Consider the following 26623-nt stretch of genomic DNA (forward strand, 5'->3'; position numbering starts at 1 on the left):
GGGAGCCACGTCAGGCGCGCCCGGCCGCCCCCCCCCGCCGAAGACTGGCTCCCGCTACGCCGAGTCTCCGCGGCTCTGCGCCGGCGCGGGGTGAACGGGGCTTTGTTCCGTGAAGGGGGCCGGGTTATTGCCGGGGAGGGAAGCGGGCTGGGCCGGCTCGGCCCTTCATCCCACCCGCCGGGCCCGGAAGGAGGAAGCGTTCGCGGTGCGGGTTGTTCCCCCCCTCCCGGTGCGGGGTAACGGCTTTCCTCTCAGGGTGAGGCGGGAACTTGTTGCCCGCCCGGTGAGCGGCGGCGGGGGAGAGGGAGGGAAGGCGGGACGGGCCGTTGCCTGGAAGGTTTCGGTTTCACCGCAGCCCGCCCCGAGGCTGACTCCAGCTCACGGCGCCGGAGCCGTCCGCTGTGGAGGCGGCTTGTCCCCCTCCGCCCCTGCCCCTGCCTTAGGGGAGGTGGCCGGGGAGAGACACCCCCCCCCCCCCCCCGGCCCGGCGGGGCTGGGGGTGTGAGGCGGGCGGCTTTTTGAGCGCTCCGGTTTCTGTTTCGTTCGCCCCGCGGCTGGTAACGGCGGCTCCGGTGAGGCGTTGCCTGGGTGTGAGGTAACCCTTTGTTTTGTGTGGTTGTGGGGTGCTTTCTTTTGGTATTTGCTTCACGTGTGGACTGATTATTATTATTATTTTTGTATAACCTGGGCGTTTTTCGACTGGGGAGCTTTCACGTCCCCTTCCCGAAGCGGTGTGGTGGGGTAAGGGTAGGGCGGAAGACTTTCTAACCGCATAATTTTCAGCGAAAATAGGAAATTCTGTCAGTGCGGCGGAAGAAACGCTCCATCGGGTTATCCAGAGGCAGCTGTTCTGCATCTACCCTGCTCCTGAAGGAGGGACTGAAGGAAAAGGTGAGCTTTTCTGCAGGCAGCTGCGTGGCTGCACCGTGGAGGAGCTTGCAATCGCCTTCGGTTGTATTTTCTGTTGTAGTTCTGCCTAGTGCTGTCAGCTGTGAGACCAGTCCTGTTTCTCATCTTGTTGTCCCAGTCACATGATCCAAGGATTTAAAAAATTTGAGGGATGTAGTGGGTGGGGAGGAGACCTTTTCGTAGAGACGTTTAGCAAGTTCCTAGTATATGAGAAGCTTGCACAGACTGTGATTCTTTAGTTCTGCAAGTGTTCATAAACATAAGTTCAGAGGAATGTGGAAAAATACTCAGGTTTTTTTTTCTTCCCTTTTTTTCAGAATTAGCAGTATAATATCTGCTTTTTTAATGAAAACTTCCATTCACATGAGCACAGAAGTTTTGCTGTGAGTCTAATTAATTGTTAAAGATTGAAATTCTTTTTCTACCTGCTTTATATGCCTCCAGGTGGAGCAATCAGAGAAATACTGTAGTCAGATTAAGTATAATAATGCTCAGCTGCATGTTTTTATTAAACATAATAGCATATGGCATCTAAACAATACTTCAAGAATACTATTCATATTCACAGTAGCTCATGAACTATTACAACTTAACTATATATATGCCTTTTTTTACTCTATTGAAAGGGAATATTTGATTTCCCCAGTGTTTTCTTGATGCTACTGTACTGTCCAGCCAAGCTAGACTAGTAGGTCATAAACTGTATAATTAAATTCATAGAACAGTGGTATGAAAGTCTCTTTATCATAACAGAAAGTGAAAAACCAACTAAATAGTTTAGCTTTCTGCAGTTTGTAGTATGAGCTTGCCTGAGGATTCACTGTATTTTCCATTAATGCAACTGCTCTGCTCCTTTTTCTGACTTTAAAACCAAAATTGTACTTGGAAGTAATGTTCTGGTTCTGACTTGAATTCCCCCCCCCCCCTTTTTCACATTGAAGAAATATGGATGTCAAGAGTAGAAATTATTTACTTATGAATCGCCAAGCATTGGAAAAAGACATCAAGACATCTTACATTATGGATCGTATGATTTCTGATGAAGTACTAACGTTACAGGAGGAAGAGAAAGTGAAACAACAGGTAGAGTTGTCTCTCACTTATTTATCTTCCTAGTCAACTCATATATTTTATCATCCTTTTTAATAATAGTCATTTCAGTCTATCTCATTCCTGGATTCAGCAAGTTCTTCAGCGAATGCCTAGCATGCAGTTTTTATTGCACTTCATAAGGTTGAGTTAAGGGCTTGGTCAAGTTGAAGGCTAACTATAAACAGTGTATAATTGACAGAGTGATAGATTAGGTGGTTTCTAAGGTCTCTCAGTTCTGTATAACATCTCTTAATGTTTTTTCTAGAATACACAGAAGGAGCGAGCAGCTATGCTAATAAACATTATTCTTACAAAAGATAATAATTCATATAGATCCTTTTATAATGCACTACTTCACGAAGGGTACAGAGATCTTGCAGCGCTTCTTCAGGATGGCATCCCTGCCATCTCCTCTGGTAACGGAAAGAGTTCAATGGATGGAATGACTTCATACGGTCAGTGTAACTACAGCAATCCCTGTGCTTGAAAGTAAAGACAAGTTGCCTTTTTTTTATTCCTTTCTAAGTGGCTATAATACCTGTTCCAATGAAAAAGGAGTATTTGGTGCATTCACTTGTTTTAGTAGTGTAGTAGTCAGTATCTTTGTATTTCACGTAATTAATATGGCAGGAGAGTTACAACAATTGTGACTTTTGTAGGTCACCGTGAAAATGTTTATATTAAGTAATGTTTATTTTAAAAGATGGGAGACCTGAAGCTCTCACAGTTTTCTCTAAATTGTAACATTTTTGTTGTATGTGAAAGAAAGACTTTTATTTGTATATATTAAAGAAGTTGAATCTAACATAAAAAGTTGTAGCCTCCAAAATTCTGACCTTTATCTTGAAGAGTAATCTGTAATCTCTCAGCCTACATTCCAATAGTTGATCTTGTTCTTATGTTGCTTGATTCTCTCCACCAGATCTTTTAGTTACCCTACATAAATTCCTAACTTTTACCTACATTGTCATCAGTATCATCTTTGATTGACATGAAATAAATTGGTAGTTTTTAATGGGAAGAACCTTCTGACTGCATATGACTAACTGCCATATTTACTGGCACTCTACATTTTGAGAAGTGTTGTAGACATATGGAATTTTGATTACCTGAGTAAGATTTCCCAAAGCTTATTAGTATTATATGGCACTGCATATGGCCACTTTGTGGCCAGCAGTGGACAGATAAAGCGCACGTTTCCTTTCCTGCTATGCTTTACTTGCTCTATTGCAAGTCGTGCTATCTTAGCTTGAATCAAAGGGAGTCTTTCTTGGACCAAAATGCTGTGCTGTTCACTGCAAAGTAAAAGCCTTACACAGCATGCTTTCTTTTCTGCTGCATCCATGGGGTGGTAACTTCTGGCTGAGAAAGCGACTTGAGAGTTGGGCATAGTAATGTTGAGCTCCTGTCTTTGCCACTGTTTCTACTGGAGCTGTTAATTATTTTTCACTTCTAGGGATTGCTGTAACTAGCTTGCCTCATAGGTATTCCATTAACTGGAACACTATTGTAGGTGGGAGGCTAGTTACTTGTTAAGTAATTTATTTCTAAAAAGCAGTATTTTTTCACTATTTGGTGTTGTGAGTCCAGTAGTTTTTAGAGCATTTGTATGGGACATGAGGTGGGAGGGGAGCCCACCAGTTATCTGGGGCAGGGAATCGTTTGCTTTGAAGAGGCATCACATTTAGAAGTCACTTTTTATTTTCATGTTTCTTGTTTTTAACCTTAGTTAAGACAGTTCTCTGCGAAGGAGGTGTACCACAGAGACCAGTTGTGTTTGTCACTCGGCCAAAACTGGTAGATGCTATTAAAGAGAAACTGTGCTGCCTGGGAAGTGATCCAGGCTGGGTCACAGTTTATGGAATGGCAGGTTGTGGGAAGACTGTTTTAACAGCAGAAGCTTTAAGGGATCATCAGCTCTTGGAAGGTACGTTTAGAAAAACATCTATATTTTTATAAAAATTACTACAGGTAGACACATATTGGACATATATGGCAAAGTATCCTTTGTCATCTTGAAAGTAATTTAGGATTTAGGTTTCTGAATTCCTTAGGTGCTTCTGAAATATTTGCTTGCAACTTACAGCTTTCAGAACCCTTTAGTGCTCTAGGACCACTAAGTATTTTATTAATTTATGGGAAAAGATTCTGAATAGCTTTTCACCTTGGATTTTGCTTTGGTTTATGAGAGTAGATGCATCCTTAATTACACTAGTATCACATTAGTTTAAAGCAGATCATAAGTTAAAACATTTAATTATTTTTTTTTTTTTTTTTTTTTTTTCCTTTACATAGGACACTTGGAGGAGAAAGTGGGACTCAGACTGTAGAAAACATGATGTAGGGATAGAGACTACGGCATCCTCTGCTACACCTGACTCTTCTAGATGCCGCCTTGTTCACTGTTTTGGGATAATTTTCACATCCCAAACTCTGAACTCCTGCAGTAGTACAGGGTTAAAAAAGTAAATGCTAAGTCAGACTAGCAGGAAGGTGGATGCAGAAGGGATTGTTAAGGGACAGGCAGGAAGGCATGTAGAGAAGAGGGACGACAGCATCAGTGGCAGTGTGAATTCTTTGTGGGAACTTGCCCTATAGAGCCTGTTCCTTTAAAAATAAAAAGTAGTGGTCTTGTAGAACCATCCTTCTGTGTTAGTGGTAGAGTTGCAAGGCTGGCTTGCAATAGACTTTACAGTTTTATATTTTAATTGAAATTGAGTTATTGATTGCTATTGTAAGCCGCTATTAAATATTTACACTTTTAAATGTATAGCATGATTAATGTTGCTTTTCTTGTTAGATTACTTTCCGGGAGGAGTTCACTGGATCTCTGTTGGAAAACAAGACAAAGCAGGGCTCCTAATAAAACTTCAGAATCTCTGTAGTAGATTAGAACATGACTCTACTCTTTCACAAAGGCCACCACTCAACATTGAAGAGGCTAAAGATCGTCTTCGTTTGCTGATGCTACGCAAATATCCCAGGTGATGTCAGTAAAATGAAACACTTATTTTAATGGAAAACTTTGCAAAGTAACTTTGGTCTAATTGTCTAAGGTGTCTGTGTTGTGGTTACATGTCTCTGGTGTGTTTGTGGTTTTTTTTTTTTTCTTTTTAAACCAACTTCCTAACTCTTCCACTTTTTCTGTTTTACTGTAGATAATTAGGAAGAGTTATTCAAGGTGAAGCTAACAATACTTCTAGAATTTTAATTCTTGTGTAGAGGTTCTTGTTAAAATTTTCTAAATTACTACCTTACATATGATAAAAGAATAAGTACGTCCAGATAAGTGTACAAAAGCTGAAAGGTAAACAGATGCTAGAGGCAGATGTATAATATACGTAGTATAACTGTTCCTGTTTAGAGATTTTTTTTTTTAATGGAGTAACTTAAGGGATACATCGTAGGCTTGTCCTGGGTATGAATATATTTAGTAGGCTAATAAGGCTTCTGCTAACAAAATATGTTAACCAGCTGTGCAGGAGTCACATTCGCTTGAAAAATTATTAGTCGTTTAATAACGAAAGTTGGGAACAAACAGTTGGAAATAAGAATTGCTCTAACTTTCAGTGTTCTCATTGTGTATGTAGAGTGCTTCACTGATGTGTGAGGATCATACAGCAGTAAAAGGGTGTGTATCGTTCCAGAAAATTTTTCCTTTCTGGAACAGCTGATGGCTTTTTAAAGTGTTTGGTCTAGAGTTACCAAAGTGAAAGCAGGTTTTCATATGATCAATTATTGCCAAGAAACAAGTTGCTTTCAAACTTCAGGAAAAGTGACTTGATTTAATCAAGCAGCGTCTCAGTCACTGCACTTTTTGTTTTTCATCTGTGGGTAATAGATTTTGCTATTTGTTGAGGATTTCATTACTCTCTGGGAAAATCTGTACTAAACTAAACAAGGCTGCACCTGGGTGAGATATCCCAAGAATAACACTCCGACCTTGTGATCTTTATAGATGACATAGACTAGAAGAATATTGCCATTTTTGTACAGGAAAAAAATAATCTTTCTTCCAAAGAAAAAATTTGAAAAATACTGCCAGGTCCTCCACGAGAAATCTTTCATTTTTGTGGAAGTCTTATATGAAAAGTGCAAACAAGACACTTTCAACTGAAAGTGCAGGTTTCCCTGAAGTATGTTAAGTCGTTGTCTCCATTGACACAATTCCTGTTATTTTTTGTTTATTAACAAACAAAACAAAACTCTTCAATACAGAAGAATTTGGATGTTTAATTGATGCACAACATCACAGTCTCTTCTGAGTAGAAGGGAGAACTCTGTGTTACTTTCCTGTACGATGTATCCCTATGGTATCATGGACTGTTCCAGAAGTTGGCAGCAACTGTACAGCCAAGTGACATGACAGCCTAAGAATGTCGATATACTATGCTGTGCTATATTGTTTGTAGTGCACAAAGTGACTCATTTAAGATGTACTTACTGTGTTTTGTAAAAGGAGCGCCTTTATGCTGAGGAAACTAAGGGGAAAAGAGAAAATGCCAGCTTTGGAAACAATTAGGCACTTGGTTTTATTTAAGGGCATATCAATGCCAGCTGTGGCAGTGTCTTCCTTATAGACTGTCAGGTATCTCATGTAGGATGCGGTTGGCCTGGCAACGTTCATTAATCTGTTTCAAGATAAAGTAACAGATGTTAGATAGGAGTATTGCAGAGGATGACTGCACCTCAAGGAAAAGGGACAAGAATTGATTATAAAACTTTTCTAGTCTGACTGCATTTCACCATTTAGAAACCGTGTTAATGTGATCACACTGTTCATCTTAGTCTTGTTTACCCTTTCCCTTCTCCTTCTCTATCCTAAACACTTGGAGCATATTGCCAGAGTTGACTCTAAAGGTAGGAACTTTGTATCTTGGAAAATTCTGTAAGTTTATGAAAATTGACAGTTGCATAAAGAAGAGAAATCCAAGCAGGTGCCTTCAGTGGTGAAAAGGCGTATACAGAATTAATTGAAGGGAAACATATTTTGTTGTCTTGCTAACTGGCTAGCTTGGACACACGAGCTGGGAACAGGCCACAGCCTGTGCTGCATCCTGCGCAGTTAGAGATATGTGAGAATGTTGCAAGAACAAACTGAAAGCCTTGCTGATGATGGGTTATCTGGGAAATCATAGTGGGCATGGGAGGAGGTAGGGGGGAATGTACTGGGGAGTGAGGTTCATAGGGTGCAGGCGTATTGGAAACCAAGCTTCACTAGTTCTGCGGCTTGTGGAGGAGCTTGCTCTGCACTGGAATTCTCTTTGATGACAAAAAGTCACTTCAGCTATTTCTGGTTTCAAATAGTCAGCCCAGTATATGTCTTGGGAATCAAGTGTTAGTCAAAGATTTCAAATTGTGAATCCACTACATTTCTTGGGATTAAAGTATTAGTCAAAGGAAAACTTTCTGAGCAACACGGCATTATTTATTTTGTTGGATTGTGGTTGAAGAAATTGAAGCTGTGATATTCTTTAAAGAAAGAAGTTTCAGTATTAAATGCCCTGTGATTGTTATCACAGTATTTGGGGTTTTTGTTTCTTGGTTTTGTTTTTTTAAATTTTTTTTTATAATCCTAATTAGGAATTAAGGTTTGTTGGTATGGTTGGAGAAGAAAGTCACTGGTACCAAAAGATTGTGAGGACTTTTAAGTTCTCAGATTAATTAAAAACATAAAATCAGGCTGTAATTCATGCTGCCCAGCATATTTTCAAGTGTGAAAGTACCACAGAATTAGTCATTTATGGCTGTGATAGTATTCTTGTAAACCCTCTGATTTATCAAAAGAGTTTTAGTAGAGAAATTGTATAAAAATGAGGTATGGGTATCCAAGACTTTTATGTAACTTTGAAAATGGGCTATAATGTGTATGTGCTTGTTTATTGAAGGATAAAATCTTTATTTATAAGCATTGATTGCATAAGTGTCATTTAGCTGAAGAAAAATGCGGAAGTCTTCATACACTTCAGTGGCAATTGGACAATTTAACCAGTGATTCGTGTAGCTGAAAATTCCATCCTTTTAAAAAAACCAACCAAACAAACAAAAAAAACCCACACACAAAAAAACCCAAACAAGGCAGTAAATGTAAACAGTTTGTAGAATTTGGTTTCAATAACTTTCTTTCCACCACAAAACACACAGAATGCAAATAACTGGTATTTTTTTTCATAAATCTACTTGCTAGCCAATCTTTTTAACTTCTTGCTCTCTTGGAACCAACCTTTTAAAAACAGTTTTCACTAACTTCTTTGTCAGATACAGGCAGGTACAGGGAAGTCTACAAACATTATTATGGTGGGATTGCATGTAGTAACCTACAGACGTCACTAGCCACAGGATTTGAATATGCAGTCACTATAAAATGTTGTTTATGTAAAAAGAGCCTCATCATCCAAGGCACTTCCTTCACAAGAGGATTAGTCTCGTATAGCTTTCTGAAGATACAAGAACAAAACTGAAAACTCTCCAGTTAAAAGGATACTGACGTGGTTTCTCCCACAAAGCTTATCACTAGCCTGTGTCAAGCAGAGTTGTTACCTAGTTGTATACAACTTTTTTGTTCATTTATGATACCACATGACTTGAAAAACAGAGTAAATATTTCTGGATTTCCTGATATCTACTAATGGAAATATTTCTTAAGATTTTATTGTTTACACTTCAGTTGTAGCTATTAAGCAATAAAAGGTAAAAACTTTTTTTTAGAGACTTGCATTCAACTTTCTTGCACAGTGTTTAGTGCCCTCTTAAGATTTTACATATTTTACATATTAATATAAAAAATTATGCAGTGATACATTGTAAATTCTTAAAATGTTCTTTCATTATTAAAATGCAAAACTGTATTTTAGCACTAATAGTTGATCTGAAGTCTGCAATATTTCTTCTTGCACTAGATCTCTTTTGATCCTGGATGACATTTGGGATTCCTGGGTATTAAAAGCATTTGATAATCAATGTCAGGTTCTTATCACCAGCAGGGACAGGAGCGTAACAGATGCTGTAGCTGGTAAGGAGCAATTTCCTCTCCTGCACCACAGATTGTGTGTGTATATGTATGCAATTTGTTCTTGTGAACTTTTAAAAGAATCTGATACGATCTATGTCTATCAACTTGTGCACAAGTGGCAAAGTTTTAGAATTCTGCTCTGTGAGACTTTATGCTCTTTGTGAAATAAATGTTATATGTTATCCTGAAGGTTATATGTCTATGTTAAAGAGTGCAATGATTCTCAACAGGGTAAATTAACCTCTGTCACACCACTGCTGTTAGACTGATTACGCTATTAAGCAGTCACTGCTACAACATGCCCATAATACATTTGCAACTATTAGATTATAGTCTTAATTTTTTTGTCTCTCTAATGCGAACTTGATTCTGATAAGTAGAGTTTATACTTTTCTTAGTACTAAGCATATAAAATACTATGCAAAAAATCATGAGCCAGGTCCTTTGCTCCAGATTTTGCTTGGAAAATACTCTTCATTTCCTTAGGATTTTTTACGTTCTTTTAAATTTTTTCCATGTTTCTATGTCTAGGCAATAAATATGAGGTTCATGTGGAAAGTGGACTAGCACATGAAAAAGGACTGGAGATTTTATCCCTGTTTGTGAATATGAAAATATCAGAACTGCCAGAACAAGCTAACTGCCTTGTAAGAGAATGCAAAGGTATACTTGCTGCTCTTTAACATACTGTTTACCACTGAATGTCTTTTTTTCTTCTAGGTTTTGACTTACAAATAGAGGAAGGAACATTCTTTAATACTGTACGCCTTAAGTAAAACACAAGTGCTTGTTAAAGGCTTTTTGTTTTTTTTAAACTAAATAGAAGTGTCTCATGTTGGTTTTTGAGTAGTTTTCTTCAGCATATCTTCCCCCTGCCCCACTATTCCACTTAAATTTGGTGAGTTTGCAGATGTCTATATGGATGACATGTTTTGTTTGTCTGTTCTCCACACCTCAATAATTTAATCAATGTATTGGGAAAATTACCTGATGTAGTCAACCACTTGACTGAATTATTGGATTGTGTTCCTTGAAAACCTCTAAGATTAAATTAATCTTTTCTTTCAGGTTCTCCTCTTGTGATATCCTTGATAGGTGCATTATTACGAGACTTCCCCAGTCGTTGGGAATACTATCTCAAACAGCTGCAGAATAAGCAGTTTAAAAGAATAAGAAAATCATCTTCTTATGATTATGAAGCCCTTGATGAAGCGATGTCCATAAGTGTTGAGCAACTGAATGACAATTATAAAGACTACTATAAAGACCTCTCTGTCCTCCCAAAAGATGTTAAAGTACCTACTAAGGTAATAACAGCAATGCAGAGATCTCATCGTTTTTAGTGAGATACAAACAATAACTTTAAAGACTTCATAAAATTTATAATTGTTGCGTATAACTTGCACTGTATGTAACTTAACGGTAATTGCCAGATTGGGTAGGTCAGGTCCATTATTGTGTCATGACTTTTATTGTCAGTAATGAAACTAAAAAATTGTAACTGAATAAATGTATTCATAATATTTAAGTTTAATGTGCATTCCATATATAACTTTTTAATTATATTGTAATTGAGCTCTTTGAAGGCTCTAAAACTGTTACGTGAAATTTGTCCCATTTAAGAAAAAGATACGATCACAATAAATCAGCACAAATAGACAAAAGATGAGATAACTTGTATTATCTGTCCTGTAGTCTGGTATGGAAGAATTGGTAACTTACTGAATTTATTACCATTTGTAATATGTCTATATTTGTTAGCATGTGTTTTGTTGTCAGTTAATTGGTAGCCTTTTGTGATATTCACACAAGTCATATTACCCCTTACTTCTGACTCTTTTCTGTCTTAATGTGGTTTTTTTAGGTTCTCTGTATTCTTTGGGATATGGAAACTGAAGAAGTTGAAGATATTCTACAGGAATTTGTTAACAAATCGCTATTGTTCTGTGATCGTAATGGGAAATCATTCCACTATTATTTACATGATCTTCAACTTGACTTTCTTACAGAGAAGAATCGCAACCAGCTTCAGGTAGGGTATTGACTAATCTACTTCCTTTTAACTTTGTTCTCCAAAGCTGAGCGTTCTTCAGAAAATGTTCCTTAAACGGTATCCAGAGTAGCTTCATAGAATAGGTCCACAATGCAGTTAAACTTAATGCTGAGTAATTAAAAACATTTATTTTCAACTTGAAACTGTGGAGTGATTTCATGATGGTTCCATTTGGAGCTAAGAAACTGAACTGAGAGAAGACTCGATATCCATTATTTCTCTGTCAAAGACATTTCCAGCAGGAGGTGGAATGTTCCACTGATGGTTCCAAAGGCATCAAGACCCCACCAGAATAGGAAGTTTCTTTTTTAATACAGAGAAGTGCTTTTTACTCCTTTTTTTCAATTTAAGGCAATACTTGCAGGGAGAGGACCTGTAAGTCGGGCCCAATAAATTTACCAGTTCTGAAGGACAGGGCAGAAGGAGTAGATATGAAGAAAAGACAAGTTTTTAGGCTTGCTTTAGATCCACTTATGTAAGAGTCTTTTTTTATTGGCTACCCACATTTAATGTGCAGAGTGATTTGATAGCTGTTCTCAGCTGAAGAAGGAAGGTTAACAGTTTGCTTTTCTGTTTTTTAATATCCAGAGAATGTTCTGGAGAAGTCTTAAGCAATAAATTAGGTTAAATGTACAGTTTTGGAAGGTAAGCTTTTCTTATTTCATTTGTTGACGTATTACAATTGAGAAATAATAATATTATTCCTCACACTATATACAATGTAATATTAACAATAATTCTAATTCCTCCATGCTGAAAACAACCCATACTTTGGTATAGTATTAACTGAAAGTGTGTTTTGATTCACATTGCAGGAGCTACATAAAAACATAGTAAATCAGTACAAGAAATATTACAAACTTAATACTCCTGTTCCATCTCAAGAGGATTGCATGTACTGGTATAACTTTCTAGCGTATCACATGGCTGGTGCCAACATGCAGAAGGTGAGTTCTGACAAGTGTCCTCTGTTTCCCTTCTTGACCCACCCTTACCCCTGCCTTTCCCCCCAGACTTTTTCCCACTTGAACCTCTCTTCTCCCAGGCTTTTGTGCAGATGGGTAAACACTCAACATAGAGTTCTTTAGAGACTCCACTGATAATCACTGTCTGTTATGAAAACTACTTTATTTCTACCCTTTGTGTCTTGTCTTTTCAGCCAGTTCTCGAGAAGATTTCTTATTTTTTATCATAATAGCTTGTGTTTTTCTTTTCCTTTTTAAGAAGCTTTGATAAAAAAATCTTCTCTAAACCTTTTTGGAAGCCCAGGCTCACTTTATTGTATAATACAAAAAGATTGATTTCTTCAGAGAATTTGATTAGATTATTTAATTTTTTTTTCTACAGAAGTCTTGTTTGTTTTTTTCCTCTTATGTCATACTGATTTTTGTGTAAAAGTTCCTCTCCATATTGCCAGATTTCAACAGCCACAAAAAATCCAGCAACAGTTAGATGGGCAAATCTCTTGTTCCCAGGATTGCCTTGGCACATCTGAAAAATTGCTGTCAGTTTTGCTACCTACTGTTCTTTAGGTACTGAGCTAATATAAGATGCAAGTCATGCAGGAAGATCAGTATTTCAGTAGTTTCACTTGAATATCTTTAGAATTCTTGCCTTGAATAGCATTTGGTCCTGGTGGCTAATTGCTTTATTTCACATGTACTCAAACCTTTTCAGTTGAACCTCTTTTGAGATGGTTCATCTGATTCATCACATAAAATACACTTTGTGTAGTTATATTCTATAGGAACCTTCATAATTAATGTGAGCTACAAATCTAGATTTTTTTGGATCATACTTATTTCATTATCTCAGTCTCTTTAATTTCAATGTGTTGGAAAAATGTTTTTATTTATTTTGTAGAATTAGCTTCTCGGAGTTCTTTAGCCTGTCTCATTATGACTGTATGCTTCCCAGAGTTTACACTGTTTATATTACTTGTTTCTCAATATTTAGACATGACTTCTATTTGTTGGAAGGCTAATAAAGATGGGAGGTGTTCTTTTTCTTTGTTTAACCATGATAAGCTTTTAATCCTTGCAGTATTTACTGATTTTAAATTGGAACATATTTTGAGCCTGTGCAGTGTTGTCTCTAAGCAGTTTTTCTGATCCCAGCAAGTATGGTTTTTTTAACAAGAAGGGCTTTTTAAAGTATGTTAGTAACAAGAGGAGGTCTAAAGAAGACATTGGACTGATAATTGTTGGAGATAGTCATCTGCCTAACAGGGATAAAGAAAAAGTGGAAGCATTCAATGCTTTTTTTGCCTCAGTATTTAATAATACTGACAAACCTTGGTCTGCCTGGTCCCCTCAGTCGGAGGACCACGAGCATGGGAACAGTGACGTCCCATTTGTGGATGCTGAAATTGTAAGGGACTGGCTGTATCAGCTGGATGTTCACAAGTCCATGGGGCCTGATGGGATTCATCTCAGAGTATGGAAGGAGCCATCGGATGTTACAGCAGGACCCCTCTCGATCGTCTAGCAAAGTTCTTGGGAGGTCTCTGCTGACTGGAAGCTAGCCAATGTTATTCCAATCCACAAAAAGGGCGTGAGGGAAGACCCGGGAAACTACAGAGCTGTTAGTCTAACCTCACTTCCTGGAAAAATTACGGAGATTATACTGCATGCTGTTGAAAGGCATTTAAAGAATAATACAATCATCAGGCACAGTCAACATGGGTTCACAAAGGGAAAGTCCTGTTAAACTGGTTTGATATCCTTCTATGATAAAGTCACCTGCCTAGTGGATGAAGGGAAGGCGGTGGATGTAGTTTTTCTGGATTTTAGTAAGGCTTTTGATACTGTCCCTCACAATGTCCTTCTAGACAAGTTGTCCAACTGTGAACTGAACAGGTACCTGGTGTGCTGGGTGAAGAACTGGCTGAAGGGCAGGGCTCAAAGGGTTTTAGCGATTGGGGCTGCATCTGGCTGGCAACTGGTCACCAGCAGTGTTCCTCAGGGTTCAATTTTAGGGCCAGTCCTGTTCAATATAGTTATCAATGATCTGGATGCAGGAGTTGAATGCCCCATTAGCAAGTTTGCTGATGATAACAAACTGGAGGTGCTGTTGACTCTCTTGAGGGACAAGAGGCCTTGCAGAGGGATCTAGATAGATTGGAGTGTTGGGCAGTGATTAATGGGATGAAATTTAACAAGTCCAAATGCCGGATTCTGCACCTAGGATGGAGTAATGCCGCACACAGCTATAAACTGGGGGAGCAGTGGCTGGAGAGCAGCCCTGCAGAAAGGGATCCAGAGGTGCTGGTCGACAGCAGGGTCAGTATGAGCCAGCAGTGTGCCCTGGCAGCCAGGAGGGCAAACCCCATCCTGGGGTGCATCAAACAGTGTGACCAGCCGGTCAGAAGGTGATTATCCTGCTGTATTCAGTGTTGGTGCAGCCTCACCTCGAGTACTGTGTGCAGTTCTGGGCCCCACAATTTAAAAAGGATCTTGAACGTGTCCAGAGGAGAGCAACAAAACTGGTGGCAGAACTGGAAGGCATGTCCTAGGAGGAGCAGATGAGGACACTGGGTTTGTCCAGTTTGGAGAAAAGGAGGCTGAGGGGCGACCTCATTGCTCTCTGCAGCTTTCTGAGGAGGGGACCTGGAGAGGGAGGTGCTGAGCTCTGTTCCCTGGTATCCAGTAATGGGACACATGAGAATGGTGCAAAGCTGCGCCAGGGGAGGTTTAGACTGGATGTTAGGAAGCATTTCTTTACCGAGAGGGCATTCAAACACTGGAACAGGCTTCCTAGAGAGGTGGTCGATGCCCCAAGTCTTGTCAATGTTTAAGAGGCGTTTGGACAATGCCCTTAATAATTTCCTTTAGCTTTTGGTCGGCCCTGAATTGGTTAGGCAGTTGAACTAGATGATTGTTGTATGTCCCTTCTAACTGAAATTATTCTATTCTATAATTTCTGATTACCTTTTAAGTAGCTTTCTCATTTTTAAGTTAAATGCAATTACAACAGATCATTTTGCTCTCGTTCAAATTCAGCATCTGTTAGGAAGAACAACAGATCACTATTAGCAGAGTGATCTTTGCTAGACTGGACTAGAAGAAGCTTTTTCAGAATTGTATCTTAAACCAGGTCTTGTGTGCTACAGAAGTCAAGATTTGCTTTGTACCCCAATCCCTTCTCTGACTAGCTGTATCAAAAAGCAGTCCTTTGCATTAAAATAACAAGCTTAGCCTTCTATACCCGGAATTTTAAAACAGGAAATTGCCTAAGTTTTTAACTAGATGCAATTGTACAGAAGCTTATTAAATACCTAATGTATTTCCTTTGCTTTTCTTTTTCCCCTTTTTATGCTCTGAACTTAGATTTGTATTTCTTCTAGGAACTCCGTGATCTTATGTTTTCTTTAGACTGGATTAAAGCTAAAACAGAATTGGTAGGGCCTGCTCACCTGATTCATGAATACGTAGAATATAGTTCAATCCTGGATCAAAAGGTATGGTACTAAAAGGTAAATGATCAGTCCGTTTGAAATATATTTTTCTACTTTATAATTGCATTTTGTTGGATGTATGTGTATATGGGAGATACATAGAAAGCTTAAAAACCTGAAACATAAAAACAGTACTAAGTTAAACTTTATCTTGGAGAAGAGAAAAGTGAAGAAAATTTACTTTTCAGTTTAAGTTGTAACTTCAGTGTGTGCCCAAGTAACTGACCATGGAACTCAATAACTAGGGTTAACAACATTACCTAATGGTTGGTAGATATGGTACTCTGCTTTTGAGGAGGTGTAGAATTTTGTTGGCCATTTGGAATAGTCTTTCTGATATTTCACATTGACTGCTTATTGAGTAAATCATTGTTGCCAATATTCTTTATTTGAAAAATAAGCATAATATGCTTTCCTGAATAGGATAATGAAATATTTCAGTCTATCGTATGTACTTGCTAATAGAACTAAACAGAAAAATAGAACTAAGTGCTTTTGTAAGAATATTAGCTGTATAGAAAATTTAAAAAGCAAAGGGCACTTAGGAAATAAATCCACTTTCTATGTTACCAAATATTATCTGCTCTGTACATAGGATAGCACAGTGCGTGAGAACTTCCAGGAATTTCTGTCTTTAAATGGGCACCTTCTTGGTCGGCAACCGTTTCCTGACATTATACAGCTGGGTCTTTGCCAACCAGAGACATCAGAGGTGTATCAACAAGCCAAGCTATATGCGCAAAGAGAAACAGGAACATTTTATTTGGAATGGATGTAAGTAGCTGCAGTCCACCTGCTGATATGCTGATCCCTTGATCCAAAGAAATAATTTAATGTACAACTAAATACAATGTATGGCTAATATAAGGACCTTTTTAAGATCTGCTGTGTTTTTTTCTGGGGAAAGAAAGTGAAATAATTTTCACGAACTTGTGGGAGGAGGAAAACTCTGGATATATAAGGCCACAGATAAGTAATAATTACATAGAAATAAGTAGAGGAATATATTTACTTCTGAACTCAATGATTGTTCCTTTTAAATAACTGTACAAAGATGAAAATAAGATACTCTGAATCTTCTCTAAATGCTTTTTTTTTTTTTAAGTTAGGGTCATAGTGCAGGTATTGGGTATGTTACAGTATGGTTTTAGGTTTTCTAGTAAAATGTACACTTTAAAAAGGAGAGCATTTGTGTTAACTTGCAAACTTTTTGAAAGCAGCAAGATGGAAAATACTGAAAGGCTTTGTAATCTCTACGCAGTCTTGAAATTTCTCCTATTTAAATAATTCTTTGCTGTTTTCATATTTTTGGAAGTTGTTTAAGGAAAAAGTATACTTATCTAAACATTTTCCCACCACAGTCCAGTAGTCATCTGACCATGTAACTGTCTGTTAGATTCTTCTGTTTGATGTTTCTGTTCTGGTATCTGCAGTACTTGGTAGTTACAAAACAGAATGTCTCTATGTCTGGTGATTATGGTAATAACCAGGCAGGTTGATCCAGGCATGCTTGAATTCAGGTATTTTCTTTGAATATTTGGTTATTTCATTTTGCATAGCTAACAGAATTCTAACAGAAATGCTTGGAAGTTGAAACAATTCAGAAGAGTTAATCTCCAGGTAGTTCAGGGCTTTCGCCTTGGATGTGGGAGGCTTATGCTGAAGAACATGACTGAAATCAACAGAACACAGATAGATGTTTTTGTCTGCCTTCCTAGGGCAAGGTTCTAAAAATGGTTTGTAGGATATGTAAGTGAATACACTGCTCTCTTGACCAGCAATTTTAGCTTTATTAAAATACTCTTAAAAAAAAAAAAAAGTCAGCTTAGGTGAGTCAGTATTTTGCAGTGAAAAATTGCTTTCATTCTACAGCGCAGCTACTTTGTTTGAGATATTTTACCCATTATTTAAATGCTAAGTCTAATGATTGAAACTGGTAATGATAAAAACTTGAAATACATTGATTCATTTTGACTCTAGAAGAAAAAATAATCTTGTAATAATCTATTCATCAGCAAAAATCATCTTATTACAATGACAGCTTTCTGTATTAAGATCTGGCTAAACAGGATGATTTTGATTGCTACTAATTCTAAGTTTTTGTTAAAGTAAGGCAAGAGTCATCTAAGGTGTGTTAGATTCTATACATAATCTCTGATTGAAATGCAGTGATAGTCATAGATGTTATTTAAATATCTAGTGATAAGAGTTGAGTCATTGCTGTGAAAATAGAGTAAATTTACTAAGATCTAGGTAAATTTTCAAATGTTTTTGAATAAGCTTGAAAAGGAGCTGCAGGAGAACAAATTCTCAGGAATAAATTTATATTTGGAAACAGCACATACCAGATCATAAAAATGTCATTAGGAAGGCTGTCTTGCACTGTAACAGCTTTGCCCATGAAGTAGCATGTGAATTTCTTGTGCATGTATTATCTTTCTTGATCTCTAAGCTGTAACTATTGGAGGGCAATAAAAACTATGAGTGAATGTTGGAATTTGTGTTTCCCTTATTACTTCAGTGTGAAGGCTGAGAGGTAAGGTATAGTGGGTTGATTGGTTTGTTATAAAGCTTGCTGCTCAAGATGTGTGAAAAAGTGTTATCTTTTTTAGAGAGGATTTTGAATAATAAAAAGGCACTAGGAAATCCTACTCATCTAAAATCAACTGTCTTACCCTGTAGAAATAAAAAATCCTTGAAAAACCTCTACCGTCTGGTTGTTCGTCCACATAGAGATGCAGTTTACCATGCCTGCTTTTCTAAGGATAGACAAAGAATAGCATCATGTGGAGCTGATAAAACACTTCAGGTAAGATGCCTATACGTGAGTGAAAAGAGATGCTGTGTACCATTTTGATAACATTTGTTAACAGTCCTGTCACTTTTCTTTCGCTGTTATGTAGAGATATTAGGGGTTTAGAACATATTGCAAACAAATGATTGAAAAGGATGTATTATTACATAAACATCAATTTGCGTGTTTAAAATAGTAAGCGTTATCTTCTAGTTTGAAAGCTAAACGGTGTGATTTCAGGGTTTATACCCTCACCACTGTAATACCTGAATGTGAGACACCTTTTAATGATACGGAAGAGCTCACAGCTTAAGTAATGCACCCCAGCATATTTAATACTTGCTTACAAAAATGTTATTTCCAGTCAGAGTAGACCTTCTACAGAGCTGAGAAACAGTAAGACGTTTTAGTTACAGCTTTACTATTTCTATGGGATGGTAATGGACGTTATGCTACTTTGGTGCTTAATTAGTAAATTGTCTTATGCAAAAGAAATAAATCTGGGGAGAAAAATGAACCCCTGAAGCTGAGGACAGTATTAGACTGGAAACAGGCCCAAAGTGCTTAGGAAGTGGATTAGGGGAGAGAGAGGAAAGTGACTAATACAAATTTGCCAGCAGTCTGCCTGCAGGGGAGCCAGCCAGCTCTCAAGAGAACTAGCAATCAGCCAGCCAGTAACCTGGTAAAGTATCCATATTCCAGACAGCCAAAGGTAAGGGAAAAGAACAACTTTTCTGCAAGCCTTTGGTATTGTTTTGGATGCTTGATAAGTTGAGTACTAAAGTAATAATATTAGTGGTGCTTAGTTGCTGTTCATTTGGCTACTTAATGTGTTGTTACTGTGTTTTTATTTTTATTTGCTGGCTTCTACAATATTATGATCATGGCATCCGGTTGAGGAGATGCCTGGTGGATGTACTCATTTTATGCTGTGCTGAAGTTGCTGTGCTGGGCTTCTGTACTTAATGGCCTCATTATTGAGACTGCAGATTGCTTATTTTTCTCTTAATTTTTTACTCAAAAAAGTAAAATCTGTGGATTGAGATTGCATTTAAACTAAACTTTTGTTGAAGATGTAATAGAAAAATTAGTAATAATCCTTTTTTCATTGTTAACTTTGAACTTACTCGTGTTTTTTCTAATAGTGGCCTAAGCTTTTCGGTTTTCAAGGCTACTTCTGCTGTTTCTGTAAAATAAAAAAAGAATGATTGCTAAATTAAGAACAAGTATTCTGCAGAATTTACTGTAAATGTAGATTTCCTGTTACTTCAGTACTTATGTTCTTACTTGGACAAATACCAACCATTTCACTGTCATTGACGTTGCCATTCAATGAAAAAGTAAAGGGAAAAATGGGGATTTCACAACTGTAGTATCCTGAACACTGCTGTAAAGAACACTGTGTGATTTGTTTGAATAATTAAGAATATGTAACCTAAGGAGGAAAGGGAGACCTGATTATTTCCCCCCCCCCCCCCCCCGCCCCCATTGTAAAGTTAAATCCCAGAATTTTTGGAAATTAATTAATGCGACACTTTTCCCCAACTGTCTTTTTATTGCTTATGACTAGCTCAAGACTGAGACTTGTGTCATCCTCTATGACTTTTCACTACTTCCATTTTCTTGTTTGTTCCCCAAATCATCAATTGCTGCTGAAATTCTTACTTTCCACAGAAGGATATCATATATATATATATATATATATGATATATATGTAAAAATATAAAACCTGGAATTTGTAGCTTTAAGAACAGTTTAGATTTTGTTAATAGATACAACGTTTTGCAGTTACTATTAAAAAATACTGAGAAAGGACATGGATTTAGGCTTAAAGAGTGAGGATAGAAAAAGTCATTAATGAAACACAAATTACATACAAAAATCTCTTTTAAAATCAGTTTTCACCGTTTCTCTCCCTAACAATTTCTACCATCCTTACAAATTTGAAGCTCAAATTAAATTAAATATTTTTATAAATATTATGTTAATTTCCCTGAAATTATAAATGCTTTCAAAAGTAAACCAATTTTATGAAAAGCTTATAGAAAGAGAGCTGTTTGAGAGAAATCAAGCTTATATTTGTGTTTTAAAATTGTATGCGAGTTGTAAGATTTTATTGTTTATTGTTTTAGGTGTTTAAAGCAGAAAGTGGAGAGAGACTCCTGGAGATAAGTGCCCATGATGACGAAATACTATGTTGCGCTTTCTCTGCCGATGGTGAATTTGTAGCAACTTGTTCAGCTGATAAAAAAGTGAAGGTAAGGAAATGGAGAGCAGAATTTTTTTTTTTTCAAATTAATAATTCTAATTTCAGTTTTAACCAACTCAGGCAGAGGAGATTCTTAAGACTAAAGGGTTTTTTAACTGTCTTAAATCTTTTGTGGATAATTCACTACTTAAACAGACAAGTCCCACTTGTTACATGACGTAAAAGATGCTTAATGTTAACATCACGCTTACAGAATTACCACTTATTTTACTTGTGATGAAAAGATGATTCTTTTTAAGTAGAAAATAATGTGTGAGTCCAATCCTATAGATAACTTGAGATGAATGTATCCATAATTCCTTTTTTCATGTTTTTTTTTCTGTTACACATGAATTATTTGGAATGTTTAATTCCTCAGTATTGTACACAACCTTGGTGAAATGCCAGTATTTATCAGATTCCAATCTGAATTATTACCTTTCATCTCACAACTTCTTGTTTCTAATCATAAATATATATGCTTTCCCTTTATCCTCAAAACATTTTTGAGGTGTTATTAAGAATGTTTTAGGCCTTTATCTGTATTTCAGCATAGTTTACAGATTTATTATTTTTAATATGAAGTACTTTAAATATATTTAAAAGTATTTTTCATCCTTCAATTCTGTCTAGATCTGGAATTCAAGAACAGGCCGGTGTAAATGTGTGTATGAAGAACACTCAGAGCAGGTCAATTGCTGCCAGTTCAATAACAGAAGTGGTCAGTATCTTTTAGCCACCTGCTCGAATGACACTTACATCAAAGTAAGTGGAAAACGTAGATGTTATTCTCATGCTGCTTATCATAACAGGATGATTACTGATGTATAAATATATTTAAATGCTATAAATTAAGGGGGTTTTATGAGCCTGGTAGAAGAGAGATGGCAACAGGGTACTGACTACAGCTATGTAGTTGGTTTTCAACAAGGCAGGAGTGTTTATGCTCAGTAAAGGAGAATCGGTAAGCCCTGTATTGGTACAGCATGAAGGTGAGGGCTTTGGCAAGACTTCTAGAGAGTGGGGTGGGAATGGGAGAGTATGGGAGTGAAATACCTGATTAAAAACAGCATAAGAAAAATGAAGGCAGAAATTTAGGATTGAAAACATTAATAATGTAAAAAAAAAGATGCTGAAAGATTAAAAAAAAAAAAAAGGCATTATGGAAGTGTAGCAGGTACATTTTTTGATTAAATTGATTTGGAATAGTAAAGAAATGAAGGTAGAGGCCAACAAAATAACAGTAATCAGAGCAAGAGGTTTGTCAGGTTAACCAGCTGGCATTGTTCAGATTAGGAGGCAGTATGTATACACAGAAAGAGCAGAAACCGGACAACTGAAGTCTGTGTCTGAGGGAAGGGGGAAATCAGAAGAAACAAGTAAGACCCAGACTGTGGCAAATAAGAGTGCAATTTCACAGTAGCACTAAGCAAATCACATAGTTAACCTGCACCGAAGATGCCCTGGCTGTGTATCCTTGCCTTTGTTGCGGTGCATGTGCCGATCTTCTTCTGCAGTGGTATGGTTCAAGGACCCAACTCTGCAAAAACCTCTGTTTGGTGGGATTGGTTTTCTGCTCGTTTAGTTCCCTGTAGAGGCTGAATTGCCCAGTTCCAGTGCAAGAGAACTGTTGGCAGTAGACATCAAGGAGTGAGGTTGTTAGTGCGGGGGGCAACTGTCACTTCCAGCTATAGCTAGCAGGATGTGAGGTGGTGTAATGGTAATGTGAAGTCTAATCTGAAGAGTTCTTCCAAGAGCTTGTGTTTGTGTAAATTGGAGGTAAAATACAGTTAGGATCTGATGTCAAGGTAGAAAGAATAGGCTTTTGTGCTGACCTGGATGTCTCAGGATATGCATTTTGCTGTCTGAGGCTGACACCTTGGAACAGGTAGATTAAGAAGGAGTTGTTTAAAATGACCATTTTTATACTGTAAATGTGGTTAAGATTTTAGACAGTGTTTGACACTTTCATGAGTGAATAACAGGAGTATGCACCTTAATCAAAAGGGCCTCATTTTTTTTCAGAGAACACTGTACAAAGTGACTGTTCTTGTTTTGAGCTCTCACTTGAACACTCAAATGCATGATTTTTTATTTTTTTTTTTTAAATCTAGGAGAAAGGGAAGAAATTTGGAAATGGAAAAAGGAAGTGTGGACTATAGGCTTGGAAAACAGTGTGTGCAAGAGGGGTGGGGAGGAGGATCCCTAAACAAAAAAACATATGGAATGTTCTTTTAACTTTGTTAGTATGGATGTGGCAAGGATGATATTCAGACTGTCCAAGACTAACCTAAGAAATTTCATTTTTGTTAGTATGTTTAAGCTACATAATTCTGAACTTTGAAGTTGAAAGAGAGAGAGGCAAGAAGAAGCTTCTTCCTCAGTCTGAGGAAACTTTCAGTAACTTTGTGCTGTTTAAGGGCCTTGTCTGCACTGTACGGAAAATTTAACTACATCTATGTAATTCTGATATTAATAGTTTTCATGCATGTTAGCAGATGGAGGTAAATTGTGGGGTAGCCCAGGCCATAGCATCGAGTCCATGAGCTTGTGGGTAAAACTAAGGAAAAAAAAGTTGTCGTTTTGGTTGCCAGTGCATGATTTTGAGAACAGGATGAACAATCTGTCATTCAGTAATTCATTAATACAATGATATTTATACATTTATTTCTTATGCAGCTTTGGGATTTGAACAAAAAGTATTGTAGAAATACGATGATTGGTCATGAAAATTCTGTCAATCACTGTAGATTTTCACCAAATGATGAATACGTTGCTAGCTGCTCAACAGATGGAACAGTAAAGGTACAGAGTGTATTTTTAAAGCAACTGTTTGTTTTGATGATGGATTTTTTTTTTTTATAAAATGCAAAATAGGTATGAGAAAACTTTGTGTCTGCATGATCAGCTTTAATGAATTAAATCCTGAAACAATTGATTATTGGTCTTCTTTTTAATGCAAGATTTTGAAATGGCTTGTCAGTACCAGGAAAGAAAACTTGGGTGCCTGCAGTTGTAAATAAATCCTAGCTAGCCTCATTTTGAATCCTTTACTTTTCACCATTTTTTTTTCCCTCCTAATGTACTCTGTTAAGAAAACTTGAGGGGGGAGGTGAAACTTTAAAAAAAAAAGAAAAAAAAAAAAAAGGTAGTTTAAGTTTTTAAGTTGATTGAAAGTTCTGTCATCTCTGAAAATGAATCATCAGTAGACATAAAAATAAAAAGCCATTTCTATGTGCTGTTTTTCATGTATGCACTAGAAGAGAATTGAGAGGTTAATAATGTGTTTTCCCTCAGAATGAAAGTATTATTTTTATTGCCTTTGGTTGCAACAGAACTATGCTATTTCAAAACTGCAATTTTTAAAACACTGTTGTCTTTCTATAGAGTGGCTAAATAAGGAAAGAAGGGTTGCTGTAGCTGTTGTCATTCAGAACGAAAATTGTGGTGGAGGGAACAGAAATATTCAATAGTTTTTTTGACAGGTCCCTCAATGAATTTAAGGTGCACAGCTAGATGTATACCAGATTTCTCGTGGTGAGTGGACTTTTAATAGCATTGCAGAGCAGGTATTATTTTTGTTTCTATTCTTCTGTGAAGCAGAAGTTGAGACAGCATTGTAGCTTGAACGATATGAGGGAAAATCCCAGGGAGAGGGTTCTGCTATAGTGTAATCATATTTTTTCTGTGTTTTTTTGTTTGTTTGTTTTGGTTTTTTTTTTTTTCTTTGATTCCCCATCCACCCTCCCCCCCTTAAGCAATCTGGGTTTCTGAATATTTTAATCCTATTACCTCTGCCCCTCTTCTTTCCTAGAAGTGATTGGGAGTTAGCTCTTCCCTGTTGTATTCCGTATCCACATCAGCAAAAAAAGGTTTTGTGTATTTCCTTTACTTTTTATTGCAGCTTTGGGCAGCGCGCTCAGGAAATGAACTGAAAAGTATCGAGATAAAAGATTTCTTCAAAAATGCAGATGAGCAACCAGATGATGTGGAGGTTTTAGTAAAATGTTGCTCTTGGTCCAGAAATGGTGACATGATTTTGGTGGTAGCCAAAAATAAGCTTTTGGTAAGTACCTTACTTTAATAATTTTCTGGAGGCACTATATTGCAATGTAGGTAGAAATTGTTATTAAAGATAAAATTCCAGCCCATTAAGATGTTTCAGATATAAGGTGCATGGTTTCAAGTGTGTGTAAAGTAAAAATATGTGGGCAACAAAGTTGTTGACCGAGAGAAATACCTTCTAAATTCAAGAATGTACGCTGTTGAGCATATAAGTTATTTGTGTATAGTGAAGTCATTCAGACTGGGTGCTGACTATTGTAATTATGTGTTCACAGCTTTTTGATGTTAAAACATGTGGTTTACTATCGCAAGTCATCATAAGTCATCACAGTACAATCCAATACTGTGACTTTTGTCCTGGTGATGAGTTAGTAGCAGTTGCTTTGTCTCACTGTTCGGTTGAGGTAAGTGAGTGTCTGTCTTGCAGTATACTAGGAAAGACTGCTTGTAATATAAAACGTCACATTTGTCTTAACAGTTTCTTGCATGCAGAGGTAAAACAAATGTAGCTACTTTAGCAGGCTTTCAATGTTCTTCATTCTTTTTTAATTTGCATTCACTTCTGAAATGTAAGATATCAATTGGGAAATAACATTTTAAAGTTACATGTTCGTTTTGGACAACAGAACTCATGTTTATATAAAAAGACTAGTTACTAAATTAATTTAAAGTTATTGTTGTCACTCTCAGGAGTATTGCTTAAAACAAACCAAACCCTCTCTCCTATGCTGCTACAGAATGTGGCAACTCACTAAAAAGGAATGAAACAGCTAGAATAACTTTGGGACTGGCATGGCTAGAGTAAGCCTGTACAAGTATCAGTTTTGGGGTCGGCTTTTTTGTTGTTTGGGGTTTTTTGGTTTTGCAATCTACGTCGTCAAGTTGAACTTGTATTTCTTTAAACTGTGAGTGATTTTTTTTTTTTTTTTTTTTGGTTTATATTCTTTATTTTTTTCCTCTTGTCTTACAAAATTCCAGCAGTCAAAGAGGCTGCTGATTCAATTTCCCTGACCATCGAAATGTGATAAGCAGGCACAGTTCTCGTTATGTCTGATTTCAGAATGAGAAGTAAGAAAATCATAAAAGAAATAGTAATTAAGTATGCTGCTTCTTGTTTTGCACTGTTTTCCCTGTAAATGCAATCTAAATCACTTGAGTTCTTTTTTCATATTTTTATTGTAGTTATGGAATATTAAATCTTTATCAAAAGTGGCATATTGCAGGGGACACATGAGCTGGGTTCACTGTGTGACATTTTCACCAGATGGATCTTTATTTCTGACATCGTCTGATGACCAGACAATACGTGTAAGATGACATCTTTCTTTTTTGAAAAATGTGAATTTTTATATATATAATATATATAAAAAATTATTCATTTAAGAAATCGTTCATTATAAAATTATACATCATATACAATATATACATAATCTATTTATATTATGTATTTAGTCTTTAGGTATGTTTATAACCAATATAAATTTGAATATTTGTTACAAAATTATTTAGATACACAGTAAAATGAGTGGGCTTTTTTACTGTTTATCTAAATTTACTGTGTATCTGTATGATTTTTTTTAATTCTGGTGGCTGTTCAAGAGTAAATGTAACCTTCTGTTTTGCTTTAGATTTTATCTGAATCAGGAATTGTGAAGTTTTTTGAGGATCCTAGCAGACATGATATTACTTTCATTGTTAGATTTATTTGCAAGTCAATATTTAGGATAGATTTCTGTAATTGTAATGCCTCATTAAAACCTGTGAAAGTAGAACTATAGTTTACCGAAGTAACCTTTCCTTTTTTCCCAAGTTAACACTTACATTCTTGAAATTTTGAAAGCAATTGAAGTATAGAAATCTGTACTTGGTGTTTTTTGTAATTGGATTTCAACGTTCTTCTTTGGATTAGAAAATTGTGGACTTTATAGCTATGACTCTAAACACGGGGAGTCTACTAGTCAGCTTGGAATCACTGTAGTAATTGCACAATGTTC

The 26623-nt window shown here is 36.9% G+C and overlaps 1 protein-coding gene across 11 annotated transcripts in view; it reads left to right on the top strand.

Moving 5' to 3' along the window:
- Window positions 1-92: 92 nt before the first annotated feature.
- The window catches only part of APAF1 (apoptotic peptidase activating factor 1), a 58574-nt gene continuing 32043 nt past the window's right edge, over window positions 93-26623 (top strand). For 9 of the 11 annotated variants that reach the window (XM_010561923.1, XM_010561913.1, XM_010561917.1 and 6 more), the window contains exons 1-20: window positions 93-256; window positions 784-891; window positions 1851-1992; window positions 2267-2456; window positions 3731-3928; window positions 4802-4985; window positions 8901-9013; window positions 9545-9676; window positions 10082-10320; window positions 10878-11045; window positions 11882-12013; window positions 15412-15525; window positions 16118-16296; window positions 18205-18331; window positions 20449-20574; window positions 21198-21329; window positions 23244-23369; window positions 24469-24630; window positions 24905-25033; window positions 25812-25937. In XM_010561923.1, coding sequence (XP_010560225.1) covers window positions 1855-1992; window positions 2267-2456; window positions 3731-3928; window positions 4802-4985; window positions 8901-9013; window positions 9545-9676; window positions 10082-10320; window positions 10878-11045; window positions 11882-12013; window positions 15412-15525; window positions 16118-16296; window positions 18205-18331; window positions 20449-20574; window positions 21198-21329; window positions 23244-23369; window positions 24469-24630; window positions 24905-25033; window positions 25812-25937 — 2715 coding nt within the window. In that variant the 5' untranslated portion in view covers window positions 93-256; window positions 784-891; window positions 1851-1854. The other 2 variants (XM_010561920.1, XM_010561919.1) reach the window with 2 other exon arrangements.

The sequence above is a fragment of the Haliaeetus leucocephalus genome, unplaced genomic scaffold (assembly GCF_000737465.1).
Source record: "Haliaeetus leucocephalus isolate CR32 unplaced genomic scaffold, Haliaeetus_leucocephalus-4.0 Scaffold151, whole genome shotgun sequence".
Taxonomy (NCBI): Eukaryota; Metazoa; Chordata; class Aves; order Accipitriformes; family Accipitridae; genus Haliaeetus; species Haliaeetus leucocephalus.